We start from the raw sequence: 12,231 nt of genomic DNA, 5'->3' as shown, positions 1-12,231 counted from the left end.
TGTTTCCCATCAGTTCATCTTGTAATAAAATACATAATCTTTACTGTCTTTCTCTGAAATTCTGTTACTGGGACTATTTCCTTGGTTTCTTATCTACGTTTCAAGTTGTTAATGGTTGTCAGTCTGCTGACACTGTCAAGTAATTTTTTTGTATTTGAGATTAGCATTTAATTTGTTGTTCACTGATGGCTGAGAGTACGCTTGCCTCTCATATATAGACAACCGGGGGGGGCGGGTAATCTATCTTTGTTCTGATTAGGATATCCTTCTTTTCTCTCTCTTCCCCCCCCCCCCCCCCCCCCGAAAAGGTTTTAATTAAAAAGTTATGTATGTGATGTGCATTCAGAAGCAGAAGTATTGTGGAAAATGCTCAACAAGTCACTGCTTCATACAACTAGGTCATTTAGAGTGCTATTCATGCTGGTTTAGTTTAATTAATAAAACACTATTTAAAAAAAAAAGCTTTATTGTAAAAGTCATAGAACTCAGCTGTAGAAGAAAACAGCTGTATTAAAAATTTATTCAGTTGACTTTGCAGTGGAAGATGCAGCTGTGGATTTCTTTGTCATTTCTCAATATGTGTTGTCATTTTTCCATTCTTGATTCCTTTTCACTGCAGTGGTGTAGCAATGACTTTTCTGATTATTGAAATAGTCTGCTGTGAAACATTGGTAAGCACTAGATGCTTTTCCTAAATTCTTTCATTTCCAAAACTCTTCTTCATCTAAAATGTCAAGTAAAATGACCAGGAAGAAAGACAATAACTATTAAAATATCTTTTTTTTTTTTTTTACTTGCTTTATATGTAATCAGGTTTAATAGCAATATAGATTAAGTACATTGGTTTTGCTTTTGTTGTTAAGGCTTCTCAAGGTCTTGTAAGGTGGCCTGCAAAATTCTGTTAGTCGTTTGCACTGTTATGGTACTTGAAGGGTTCTTTATAACAAACTTAGTGAATTACATGATTTCCTTTTATTTAAACATCAATAGGTTAAAATCTGCTCGAGATGTTGTATCAAGAACAGGCCATTCTTTGGCTCTGGGCTGTCTCCATCGGTATGTTGGTGGAATAGGTTCTGGACAGCATCTGAAAACTAGTGTCAGTATTCTCTTGGCTCTGGCACAAGATGGAACCTCTCCTGAAGTCCAGGTAAAAAACACAGTCACCACAAAACTACTTTAAAATGTTCAGGATTAAAATTAAAAATTAAATTACCTGTTCAGGTGTTCTTTAATAGAGATTGTCACATGTAAGCCAAATCATATGGATGCAGCATGTGCCAGGGAGCATGAAGAAAGCAGAACTTTCCTTATAAACTCTTACAGTACAGATTCCCAAATATGTACTACAGTTAAAATGTAACCTTACTGTTAGTTAGGGAGGCAGTTGCAAGTGGTCACGTTAAGTCAGACTGACAAGTCTCTGCTTGTCAGCTGAGCCAAAGTAATTCACTGTGGGCATATTCCTAACCGACTGTAATTGTAAAGCAAAATTTGTTAGTTGTACCTTAGCTGCCTAAACTAAAGTTTTTAATAACTGGCTAATGGTTAACATGTGATTGGTTACTGGAGTCTCAGGTGATGAGCAGTAGTTTTCTTTGCCAAGTAATTTCCATATATGTGATACTGTGAACACAGTATGGCAGTACATCATCTTTGGTGGATTATATTATGACAACAAAAATCTGTTGCAAGCTAAACTGCAGTTAGGGGGACAGAAGGGGAACTATTAGGAGCCAAGTCCAAGACAAGGCAAAGGCAGGGAGGGGTTTCTATCCACTATGGACTATAGACACGTGGAGTCTCACAGAAGGACAACTTAACTGCTGAAAGTTGCTGGTAGAGTAAAGAGGGGACTAAACATGCTGCTGAAAGAGCAACGCCTTTGGAGTTGCTGAATATGTATAAACACTGAGCAGTTCAGAAAGTTTCCTAAGTTGAATATACTTGAAAACTGGGAGAATACACTGTCTTTACTCTTCCAGGAGAAATTTGAGGGGTCAGTGTCTTGGTCTGTCTTTGCTCTCCCTTAAGCATCTGTTTGTGGCTGCTGCTGTAAAAAGAAGAAAGGGCTAGATGGACCAGTACATCTGTCTTTACAGTAAGAAGATGAATATTAGAGGGAACAGTGCTGATTATTTTTTTTTCTCCAGGAATGAAATCTATCAAAGCACTAGAGTAACAGAATTACTTCAGAATTCTGGGAGGGGGGAAGAAACCTTTTTTGAGTAAAAGCAAGTGCCTTGTCTGTAATTATTGTTCTTCAAAGATTATGGTGTAATTGCATGATATAACCGGTAATTTTTTGTCATTCTTTTCACAAGTTATTGCAAGGAAACGATTATCTGGAGTAGTGACTGACTATTAAGCTTTAGCAGCAGGAATTTGTGTGCCACCCATGAGTAGGGGCACTTTATACCCACAGATTGACAGGCTGAAGCCCCCAGTAACTGTACAGAATCACACTTCCACCTTGGTTTAAATAGTTAACTTTATAGAACATGTAACAGAGTACCTTCTTATTTCTTTTCCTCAGGGCAATAAAAAAAATAATCAAAATAATTAAGCTTATCACTGGGAAAACAAGCCTAGTTTTGTTTGGAGATAATGTTTAAAAAATAATCTATAAATACAATTTAAAATCTCTTTTAAATTTCCTTAGTTTATTTAAGGTAAGGCAGAGTTCAGTTTGCATATGTAACTTACCCCATGTATGAGTAAGTTATTTTGAGGCATATAATTGTGTATCATTCATTTAAAAAAACAAAATGGAAAGAGTTACTGCTTTTTGAAAAAAAAAAAATGTGAAGTATAAAGAGGAAGCCCAGGTAGAACTTGCATACCTGCTTTATTTTCTGTTGAGAGTATGACACCAGGCCACTGTGAAAAGCTAAGCTTTTAAACCTCATCCCTTGCTAGATCAGTGTGGATACACAGAAACTGTATGGGAATACAAGTAAGGGAAATTTGCAGGAATGAAAGGATAAGCTGTAATGTGCTACCATGTGGTTAGGACCATAGAAGTAGTTACATGATTGCTAGTGCTAATGTTTTTTGGGTTGCATCAGAGAGGATTAAAAAGGAGCAGTTTTAAAGGCAGGTTTTCCAGCTCATTCCTAAGAGTCTAGCTTTGTAACAGTAATATTCTTTTAACTTAGTCTTTTCAGTGCAATTGCATCACTTATTTAATGGAAGAAAATTCTGAAACAAGATAATTTAGTAGGATATTATGGAGAGATAGCTAATGCTTTCAGGTCTATCAGGGGAATTCATTTCCTATGAAACGTCAGTGACCAAAAAGACTGTCCCCTCACCTACTTCTTGCTTTGACAGTTACAATAAATTATTTTGCTCTTTTGTTATTTACTTATCTTGCAACTGAAATAGGTTGATCTTTCACCATTCTTTTTCTTATCCTGTAGTACACTGTGAACAGCACTGCTTTCTTCTCTTGCACCCTCTAATAAGAAAATGAATTAGAAAATGCATGTGAACCTTTCAACTTGTCATGAAAATCAGTTTCTACTGGAATGTCAAAGGCACTCACCACTAAGGGCTTTGTCAACTTCCCATTTCAGACTCTACACCCAGTTTTACAGCAGAACAATCTCTTTCTCCTGTCTTAAGAGTCACTCTTCTCCCCCCCTCCCCCCCCTTTTTTTTAAGTGTGTTGTGTTTGTTTGTATTTTTCTTCCTCAAAGTGCTTAACCATTTTTGGCTTAAATTCTTTGTCATCTTCATCTCCATTATCCCTAAAACTGCTGATAGCCAAAGAGTATGTTAGAGATATTTAAACTCCCAGGTGATTGCTTGAGATTCTGAGACCTTTGAAACACTTCTGGAGTCAGAGTAGCTAACTATACACATGTTTTAAGCAAGGACATACAGAGCTAGGCTCAGTCTGCATACAGAATTGTTTATATTTCCTAAATGTATTACTGAAAAATATTCCCTTGTTTTTTTGATAGACCTGGTCTCTCCATTCACTTGCCTTGATAGTAGATTCTAGTGGACCAATGTACCGTGGATATGTGGAGCCAACGCTTTCCCTAGTTCTTACTCTGCTCTTAACTGTTCCACCATCGCATACGGAAGTACATCAATGCTTAGGCCGATGTCTTGGAGCTATAATAACTACTGTTGGGCCTGAGCTGCAAGGTTAGTGGGAATTTGAAGAGAAAACAAAAAATCTAACTTGTATAAAGATAATATATCACAATCTTAAATGGAAGAAAATAAATTTTTGTTTGTTGCAGTTGCAGGTGGGGGGATATTGACAAATTCAGTTACAGTCCTGCAAGCAGCCTCACTTCTGATCCTACTTATGACTGCTTGGGGCTTTTTTGGCTGCAGTTTGAGATTTGTATAAAGAAGTTGCAGTGATGTATGGTGTTCTGTCTAATACCAAATTTGCATTGTAGGTAAAAGATGAAAAACATCCTTGCTGCATATTTTGCCACGTATATTTTTGTGTATAGGTAGGGCAAGAGGCAAGGCTTTTCCTCCACTTTTTCAACACATGTTGATTTTATTTTTAACTGATGGCAAGAGCTTAAGTTTGACATAATTGATAGTATTTTGAACTATAACTCGTTTCCACTCATTCTTGATATTCTTAGATCACTGGACCTTACTGTAGAGAATAAGATCTTGTAATGCCAAACACTGTATCTGAAATTCTGTGTCTCAGACGGCAAAAACATGGATTTGTAACTTTGTCTAACTGGGATTTTTTTAGGAATATTTATAGGATGGTCTTTGCAGTGTCAGAGAGCCAGTCACTAGTGAAATTTTAACTCTAAATAACTGGACTTAAATTTCTAGTTATGAAAAATTTCCAGATGGTTTAATTGAACTTGTGTATCTACTTGCTGTGTGTTAACCTTTTGATCTGGAGTGTCATTAACTATTTAAATAAACAACAACTTATGTAGAATGTCTTCTGCAGGTTACATTTCTCTGTAATTCAAGATTTTTTAATAAAACTGATGCAGGTTAATTCTTAAAATACAGAATGGGATTTTTCAAATTAAATACTGTTTTTTGAATGCTTGTCCTATTAGAGCAGTGCAACTCATCTAATGGAGCTAACTAAAATCACCTGCATGCGTGTATGCTAGCTTAAGTGTTATCTGATATTTTAGGAAAAGGTTTGATGCATGAAGTGTTGCCCATATGTATCTGAATTTAAATTTTGAAAGTCCTTTTCATTCTATAATTTTACTGGTTTCATGTCCTGGGAAGATATTCTCAAAATATTTCTGACTGAAGATTGTTGATCCAAAATTTCATTTGGACAGGATATTGTTTAACTGAGGTAAAAAAGAGATACTGAAACACACTCTAGTGCTGCTTTGAAGTTGTATAGATACTAATTTGCGGTAGAAATTCAGAAAAGTTGCATGGTAATCTGTGAACTTTGAAGCATTAAAAATTCTTCTTTGTCATACAAAAATTTTGCTGTGTTAAGGATATTGTATTACATCATTAGGTAACGGAGCTACAATCTCAACAATCCGTTCTTCTTGTTTGGTGGGATGTGCAATCACACAAGACCATTCAGACTCGCTTGTCCAGGCAGCTGCCATATCCTGCCTTCAGCAGCTTCATATGTTTGCACCACGGCATGTCAACCTGTCCAGTCTGGTTCCCAGTCTTTGTGTGAGTACAAAACGCATCCCTTTTGTCCTCAGTTTTGTGTACGTGCTTAGCAGAGAAGAGAAGCACTTAGCAAGATGTCAAGGATACCTGTATGTAATAAGCAAGCCACATTTGCAAAAACACTGGAGTGCAATAAAGGGATGTCTGTCCTCAAGCCATTTTAGATCTTTTTAGAGTGCTGCCCAAATTGAAGTCATAGGGTCTGATTCTCTTTCACCCTAGATAGCACAAGATAGCAAGCATTTATATATAATACAAGTGAGTAAAAAGATGCTGAAACGCTCTGTTTCCTCCAACTGATTGCATGCATAGAGGGAAGCGAGTGAGTAGGAAAGGTAGGAGATTTTTGATTTATTTCACCACTGTCAGCATAGTAGATGCTGACATTCAAATTCTTGTGCTGCTGTTGTTAGCATTGCTTTCTCCCTCCATTAGTGTTCTGTCAGCAAAACCGGGCTTAAGCCTGGAAGTGAGGCAGAGGCTGGAGCCCAAAACTTACCAAATACAACTATAAGAGGAAAGGTGGTGTGTGTGGGTGTGCGTTTTGGTGTGGGGGTTTTTTTATTATTATTACTAATTTTAAAATTATTTTTTTAGAGGGTTCAGCAGTCCAATACTGAGAAATTTGAAAAGTTTCTCCCTAATGTCTGTTGGATGTTTTGCAAAGTTCTTTGTGTCATTCTTTGTGGAACTGGTGGTTCTGTGTTACCTGAAGGAGTGCGATCCTACTTAACATCAACATTGGAACTTTTTTTTAGTCTGCCATCCAGACTTTCCCTAGTGCATCCTCTCATTGTTACATGCTCCCCCCCCACACACCCTGGAGCGCTCCTGGGAGTGCAGTGTGTTCCCAGAATCTGTCACTTGTCCTTTCACAAAATTTTGCATGAAAGAAGTGCAACGTACCCAAAAGTACTATGTACAACGTGACAAACCATCCCTATAGCCATTTACTCTGTAAGTGCCAGTGGGTAATATTGCAGACAATGAGGTTCATACAGGAATGACAGTTTTGAAAACTTTTCCCAAGGTTTTCTGTGGTCTCTTTCCTGTTCCTTTATGGTCCTCTGCTAAACAAAAGCTATTTTCCTTCTCTTTTCTCATATTCCTTACTTCCAAGTCATACTTAGTTTGATAAGTTTTCCTCTGAATTGTTTTGTGCATTTCTTTATACTGCAAATACGTAGATACGTAGGCAAGGTCTGCCTTACCTGCCCCGTTAGCAGACTCTTAATTGCTTTCTAACTTACTTTTGAATGGAATTAATGCCAGGAATCAAAATTAAACCAAACAGTTCCACAGTCCAGTTTCATTTCTTATTCCTGCATTGGCTTCATAGCTACTAGTTGGTTAGTCTGTAACTTGAAATGGCGAATACTCTTTCCATTAATTAAATCCCCCAAATGTTCTGTTTTAGTTCCATTAAAACAACCTCAGCGTGATATTTAGAGGTTCTTTAAAGTCTGCTTGTTTTTTCAGGACTCAAATCTTGTATATTCATTTGTGGAATAAAGATCTACTGTTAAAATGCTTTATAAACTATACAACCCTTTCATTTAGGAAAGCAATTTCCATCCACATAATAACCTAACACTGAGAAAGCAAATGTGTATTCGGTTTATTAAAAACAAATTCCCTAGGGTAAATAAAGAATCAGAGTTTCTTAAAGAGCACTCTTCATCTCTTCCACTGTGGAAAAACATACAGTTCTCTGTGCAGCTACTTCCTCTCAGGAAAATAGGGACCATGCACAATTCTTCTATAAGAAAAATATTTGCTTGTACTTGAGGTGATTCAAAAGGAATTAGAAGCCAGTGCTGGTTAGCAAAGAAATCTGAAGCTGTCTTATTGAGAGACACTTATAAAAACTTATGCTATAAATTCTGTTACAAGTTCGAAATAAAAGTTTTTGTGATAGCTGTCATGTGTGGTGCAGCTGATGATGGCTTTTTTTTTTAAAAGAATGTGATTTACAGCTATAACAGAATATGAGGTTGAGTAGTACTGAAGAGTGTAAGAGATTGGAAAGTATAATTAGTCTAAAATCACACTGGTGCAGTAGTTCCAATCTTTAAGCTCTTACCTCTTCAATCAGATAACAACTGTCAGCTCTGTATACATCAGCTTTATTTTCACATTTGTACATTATAAAAAGCGCGTACTTCTGAACTCTCAAGGTTTTGTAAAGAGGTTGGTACCCAACAGCTCACACATGGGCATATAATTGAAAAGTAGAATGCTGTTAGTCCTTAGCAGCACTGATTTATTGATATGGGGGTGCAGCAGTTCACTCACCTGTAATGGTTGTGATTTTAGGTTCATTTGTGCAGCTCCCACTTGCTGCTTCGCCGGGCTGCAGTTGCATGTTTACGACAGCTTGCTCAGAGGGAAGCAGCGGAAGTATGTGAATATGCCATGAGCTTAGCAAAAAATGCTGGAGACAAAGAAAACAGTGGCATCAGTAAGTATTTCTTTCATGTGGCCTTTTTGTAACAGTTGAGCGCACATATGTGGGCATATGTGTGGTTGCCTTTAGAGAGGGGAAAAATACCCCAACAATCCCCCCCAAACAACAAAACAAAAAACTAAAACTGTCCCTTCCAGCTCCAGTAACTTCTGGCCACACTCCTGCTTACCTCTTGCATTTCATTTATAATTTAACTTTTTCTAACATTCAGATTTAAACTTCTCTGCCCCATTAAGAGTGGCAATCAAATAGGCAATGCAGTGTATATACAGCGGAAACATTTTACAGTTTTTCTGGTATTTTAGGTCGTGCTCTTTTGAAAATTGACTTCATTGTATGCAGTTTGATTGAGATATCTGGTTGTGTTATATTCTGTTAGCAGCATGTCTGCTAGCCTGTGGACTTTGCTGGCTGGTTCCATTCTTACATGTATCATTTTATTCTGAAAATAGGAGGCTCAACAGTGTTGATCAGCATAGCCTTCATACGAACATAAAATTGTGAGCTTACTCATATTAAATCACACCAGTTCAGTCTGTGTCTGGAAAGATTCTTTAGAGTCCAGTACTATTAGGGGTTTTTACAAATTCATGGGGTAAGTATCTTGAAGAGAGATAGATTTTTTTTTTCTTTTTTTTTCTTGGAAGTAATACTAGGAGGTGTTATTTGCCTTGCAAATAAATTAAATAAATTGCTGTATTAAAATCTTTCTAGTGTTAATTTGGAAGAAATTCAGTAACGTTTTGGTGTATCATTGCCTGACCTATACACACACACACAAATACACAATGCCCAGTTCTAGTCTGTTATTCCAAATTTTAAAACTGAGTTACTGATTTCAGAAAAGATTTCTCATTATCATTTTGCAGATATGAATCCTTTTGCACCAGGAGCTGGTTCTCGGCGAGATGCTCATTCCCGACATCAGGGGGTTAATATAACAGAGACAGGCCTCGAAGGTGTCCTTTTTGGAATGTTGGATCGGGAGACTGATCGGAAGTTGTGCTCAGATATCCATGATACTCTGGGACATATGCTTTCATCACTGGCAGTGGAAAACCTTTCTCACTGGCTAATGCTTTGTAAGGATGTCCTTGCAGCGTCCAGTGGTAAGTGTTCTATAGTGTTCACATAAACGACAGTATGTCCTTAGTATTAGCATCTTCTGGCCATATTTGTTTGGAGCTTGTCTTTTATCTTAGTTAAGACATAGCTTATATTGTATACAGAACTTTGATTATAGTGCATTAAAACTTTCTTAGAAAAAAGAAATCATCAATGTTATGTTATGTTTTAAAATACTGCTTTTAAGATTAAAAGGTTAGCTGCCTTATAGTAGGATTTCCAGCAGAGAAGCAGTGTGATTATTACTCTGACATTTCAGTATCTTAGTGAAAGCAGACATATTCTTTTTAGCCTTTATACGTCAGGACCATACAGAAGGAAGAGTGCTGTATACACTGACCTTTCTTTTATGAGGTTTTGTGAGTTACTGATGTGATGATGGGTTACCATGGTGATGAAACTTTTGCTTGTTGTTCAGCTTTGCAGACTTGTTTGCAAAGATCTTGTCCTCTGAGACCTTATTCCTGTTTTTCAGCTTGTGGGATGGTTGTGATACAGATTCTGCTCATTTCCCTTGCATTTATACTTGTTTATTGGCATACTATGAGTTCATCCTAAAGCTCTTTCTAAATGTTGCCAGCTTTATGTTTACTGATGAGTAATGCTACCAGTGATTTCTTTATGCAATGTAGTTACCATATATCTGCCCAGTGAGAAAGACCTTGTTTCCTGAGTTTGAAGTTGGCGTGTCCTTTTCTTATTTCATGTGGCATGGGTTTTAAAGTTTCTAACATGGTTGTCCAATCTCTTATTTATTAGTATGTGAAATAATCTCTGAGATAACCATATTTAAATAAATTTCTCTCAGCTGTACTTTAATAAGCCAGCAACTTCATTTTGAACTCCTTTGATCCAACTAATTGGCATATGAACAAAATCTGGTTTGCTTTTTAAGCAGAGATTTGCAAATCAGCCACATAAGGTCCTGGATGCCTTCTCAAAACACTCTTGTTGTGAATTGGCTTCATCCATGTTTGATTTGCCATAGCCTCTTTCTGTCTTTATTGAATGTCTTAGCTCTTCAGCTTCTTAAATTTCGACTTTCTAAGAAGCATGCCTTAGTTGGGGTGGGTTACCCTTGCAATAATTTCTTCTTGTTCTCCTCTAATTATTGCCAGAGTAATTTTTGTCAGTATCTTGGCATTTTGCTAATTTAGACCTTGCCATTGAGATTTTATGTTCTCATTTCTGAATAGCAGAAGTGTATATGCATGTTTGGTGAGTTGGTTTTTGTCCCTATTTGGATTTGTTGTTTTTTTAATGTGATCCCTGAAGTATTTTTGTTTTCTGAAATGAAGTCTCACAGCCACACTTAGAGAAAAGAATTTTTTGTATGTTAAGCACATTTGTGGGTGCTATAAACTGCCAACTTGGCTGCATATCTGTCCCATGGCATGGAACTTTGTAGTTTTGTTTCAGTTTAACATGCACCCTAGCTTTTACTTGAAAGAGGAGCTGAATAGTTCAAAGCCAAGCTGATTCTTTTGATTCTGAGCCTGGTAATCTCTTTACCGTGTTTATTGGCAATTTAATAGGTTAATTTTAAAAGGTGAGAAATTTAATACAGGATTCAGCTATAGTTGGTATGTGTGGAGAATTAATGTTACAGGAATGTATTTCATATCATTTAAGCCAAATAAAGGGCCATATAGCCCAGATTAGAGGTGAAAAACACTTCTTCTACTGATATTCCTCTGCCTTTCTACATTTTTCAAACATTGTTGTTTCAACAGAAGAATTAGTCTGTTTTGAATGTGAGCGTAAGGAAAGGCTTGAATATGTCCTTAGCTGTCTTCTGCGGATTGTAACAGTGGGATTCTTTTTTATTATTATTAATTTTTACTGTTCTCTGTTGTAGACATGAGCACTGCTGCTCCCTTGGGAGGAGGGAAGGATGAGGAATCGGAGAAGAAGGATGAGATGGACGATGATACCATGTTTACCACCTTGGGTGAAGAGGATAAATCCAAGCCTTCTGTAGCACCTCGTTGGGCAACTCGTGTGTTTGCAGCAGACTGTTTGTGCCGAGTTATCATGCTGTGTGAGAATGCGAACAAGGCGCACTTCGATCTGGCGCTGGCTCGTTCAGCCAAACTTAAAAACCCAAAAAGTAATTACAGAATGTGCATGTTTTGTTTTGTTTTTAAATTTTTTTTAATTGTTGACACCTCTTTACAGCTTAAGATTACACAACCAAGAAAAAAATATAAGCAGTTATCCTTTCATTCAAATGGTTAAAAACAAAGGAAATGGCCAGCAAAAGGCAATAAAACTGTAGTTGTATAACCATTGTAGTTACTGTACCATGAACACAAAGAATGAGGTTTGTTGGAGGATATAAATTCTGACAGACTGATCTGCTTGGAAAAAAAACCCTTTAGGTTTGCAAACCTTTTCTCCAGTCTGAAATAGAAGCAGTAAATTTCTAGCTAAGGGTGAGGTGGGAACAGTTTATCCGAGTTTAACATGATAGCAATGAATTAGACTTCAGAGATTATTTTAGCATCTCCAGACTGAAGGGATGCTAGGAAAGAAAAAAGAGATAAAGCCAGGTAATTATTGTTGTGGCATTGGTTGCAGAGCGAGGGGTATGGGAGGGAGTTATAATGACATGCACCCAGCTGCTTTATGAAGTTCATTCTTTTGGTATCCATGAGAGTAATGAATATTAGTTTTAAAGCTCATGTTTTGAAGATACTTTTATGAGGTAGAGGATCAAAATTGAGAGGTCAGAGATGACATAGCTGTTTTGTGAAGAAACGTTTTTTCTAACAGGTAGTGGGAGGTTTCTGTGTGTGAGTTGTCCATGTGTATTGGTTCTGGTGCATAGTGGTTGTTTTCACCCATGTAGCGCTCATGAGGACTTTGTGTATGTAGGATGAATATCATGAGCATCCTAGAATGCATAGGATTAATGGATTTTAGTTTCTATGTTGTTGAGGGTGTCTGTTATGGTAGGAAGATTTATCAGGTCTTTG

General features: G+C 37.0%; 1 protein-coding gene across 2 annotated transcripts in view; it reads left to right on the top strand.

The window, feature by feature from the left end:
• The window catches only part of HEATR5B (HEAT repeat containing 5B), a 61,949-nt gene that overhangs the window by 23,349 nt on the left and 26,369 nt on the right, over positions 1–12,231 (top strand). For both annotated transcript variants that reach the window (XM_075496078.1, XM_075496077.1), the window contains exons 19-24: positions 991–1,150; positions 3,969–4,158; positions 5,492–5,661; positions 7,978–8,122; positions 8,998–9,237; positions 11,112–11,363. In XM_075496078.1, the coding sequence (XP_075352193.1) occupies positions 991–1,150; positions 3,969–4,158; positions 5,492–5,661; positions 7,978–8,122; positions 8,998–9,237; positions 11,112–11,363 (1,157 nt within the window). The remainder of the gene's footprint in view (positions 1–990; positions 1,151–3,968; positions 4,159–5,491; positions 5,662–7,977; positions 8,123–8,997; positions 9,238–11,111; positions 11,364–12,231) is intronic.

This window comes from Mycteria americana, chromosome 3 (assembly GCF_035582795.1).
Source record: "Mycteria americana isolate JAX WOST 10 ecotype Jacksonville Zoo and Gardens chromosome 3, USCA_MyAme_1.0, whole genome shotgun sequence".
Lineage (NCBI taxonomy): Eukaryota > Metazoa > Chordata > Aves > Ciconiiformes > Ciconiidae > Mycteria > Mycteria americana.
Note: the sequence above shows the minus strand (reverse complement) of the source record. Positions and strands in the feature narration are given on the sequence as shown.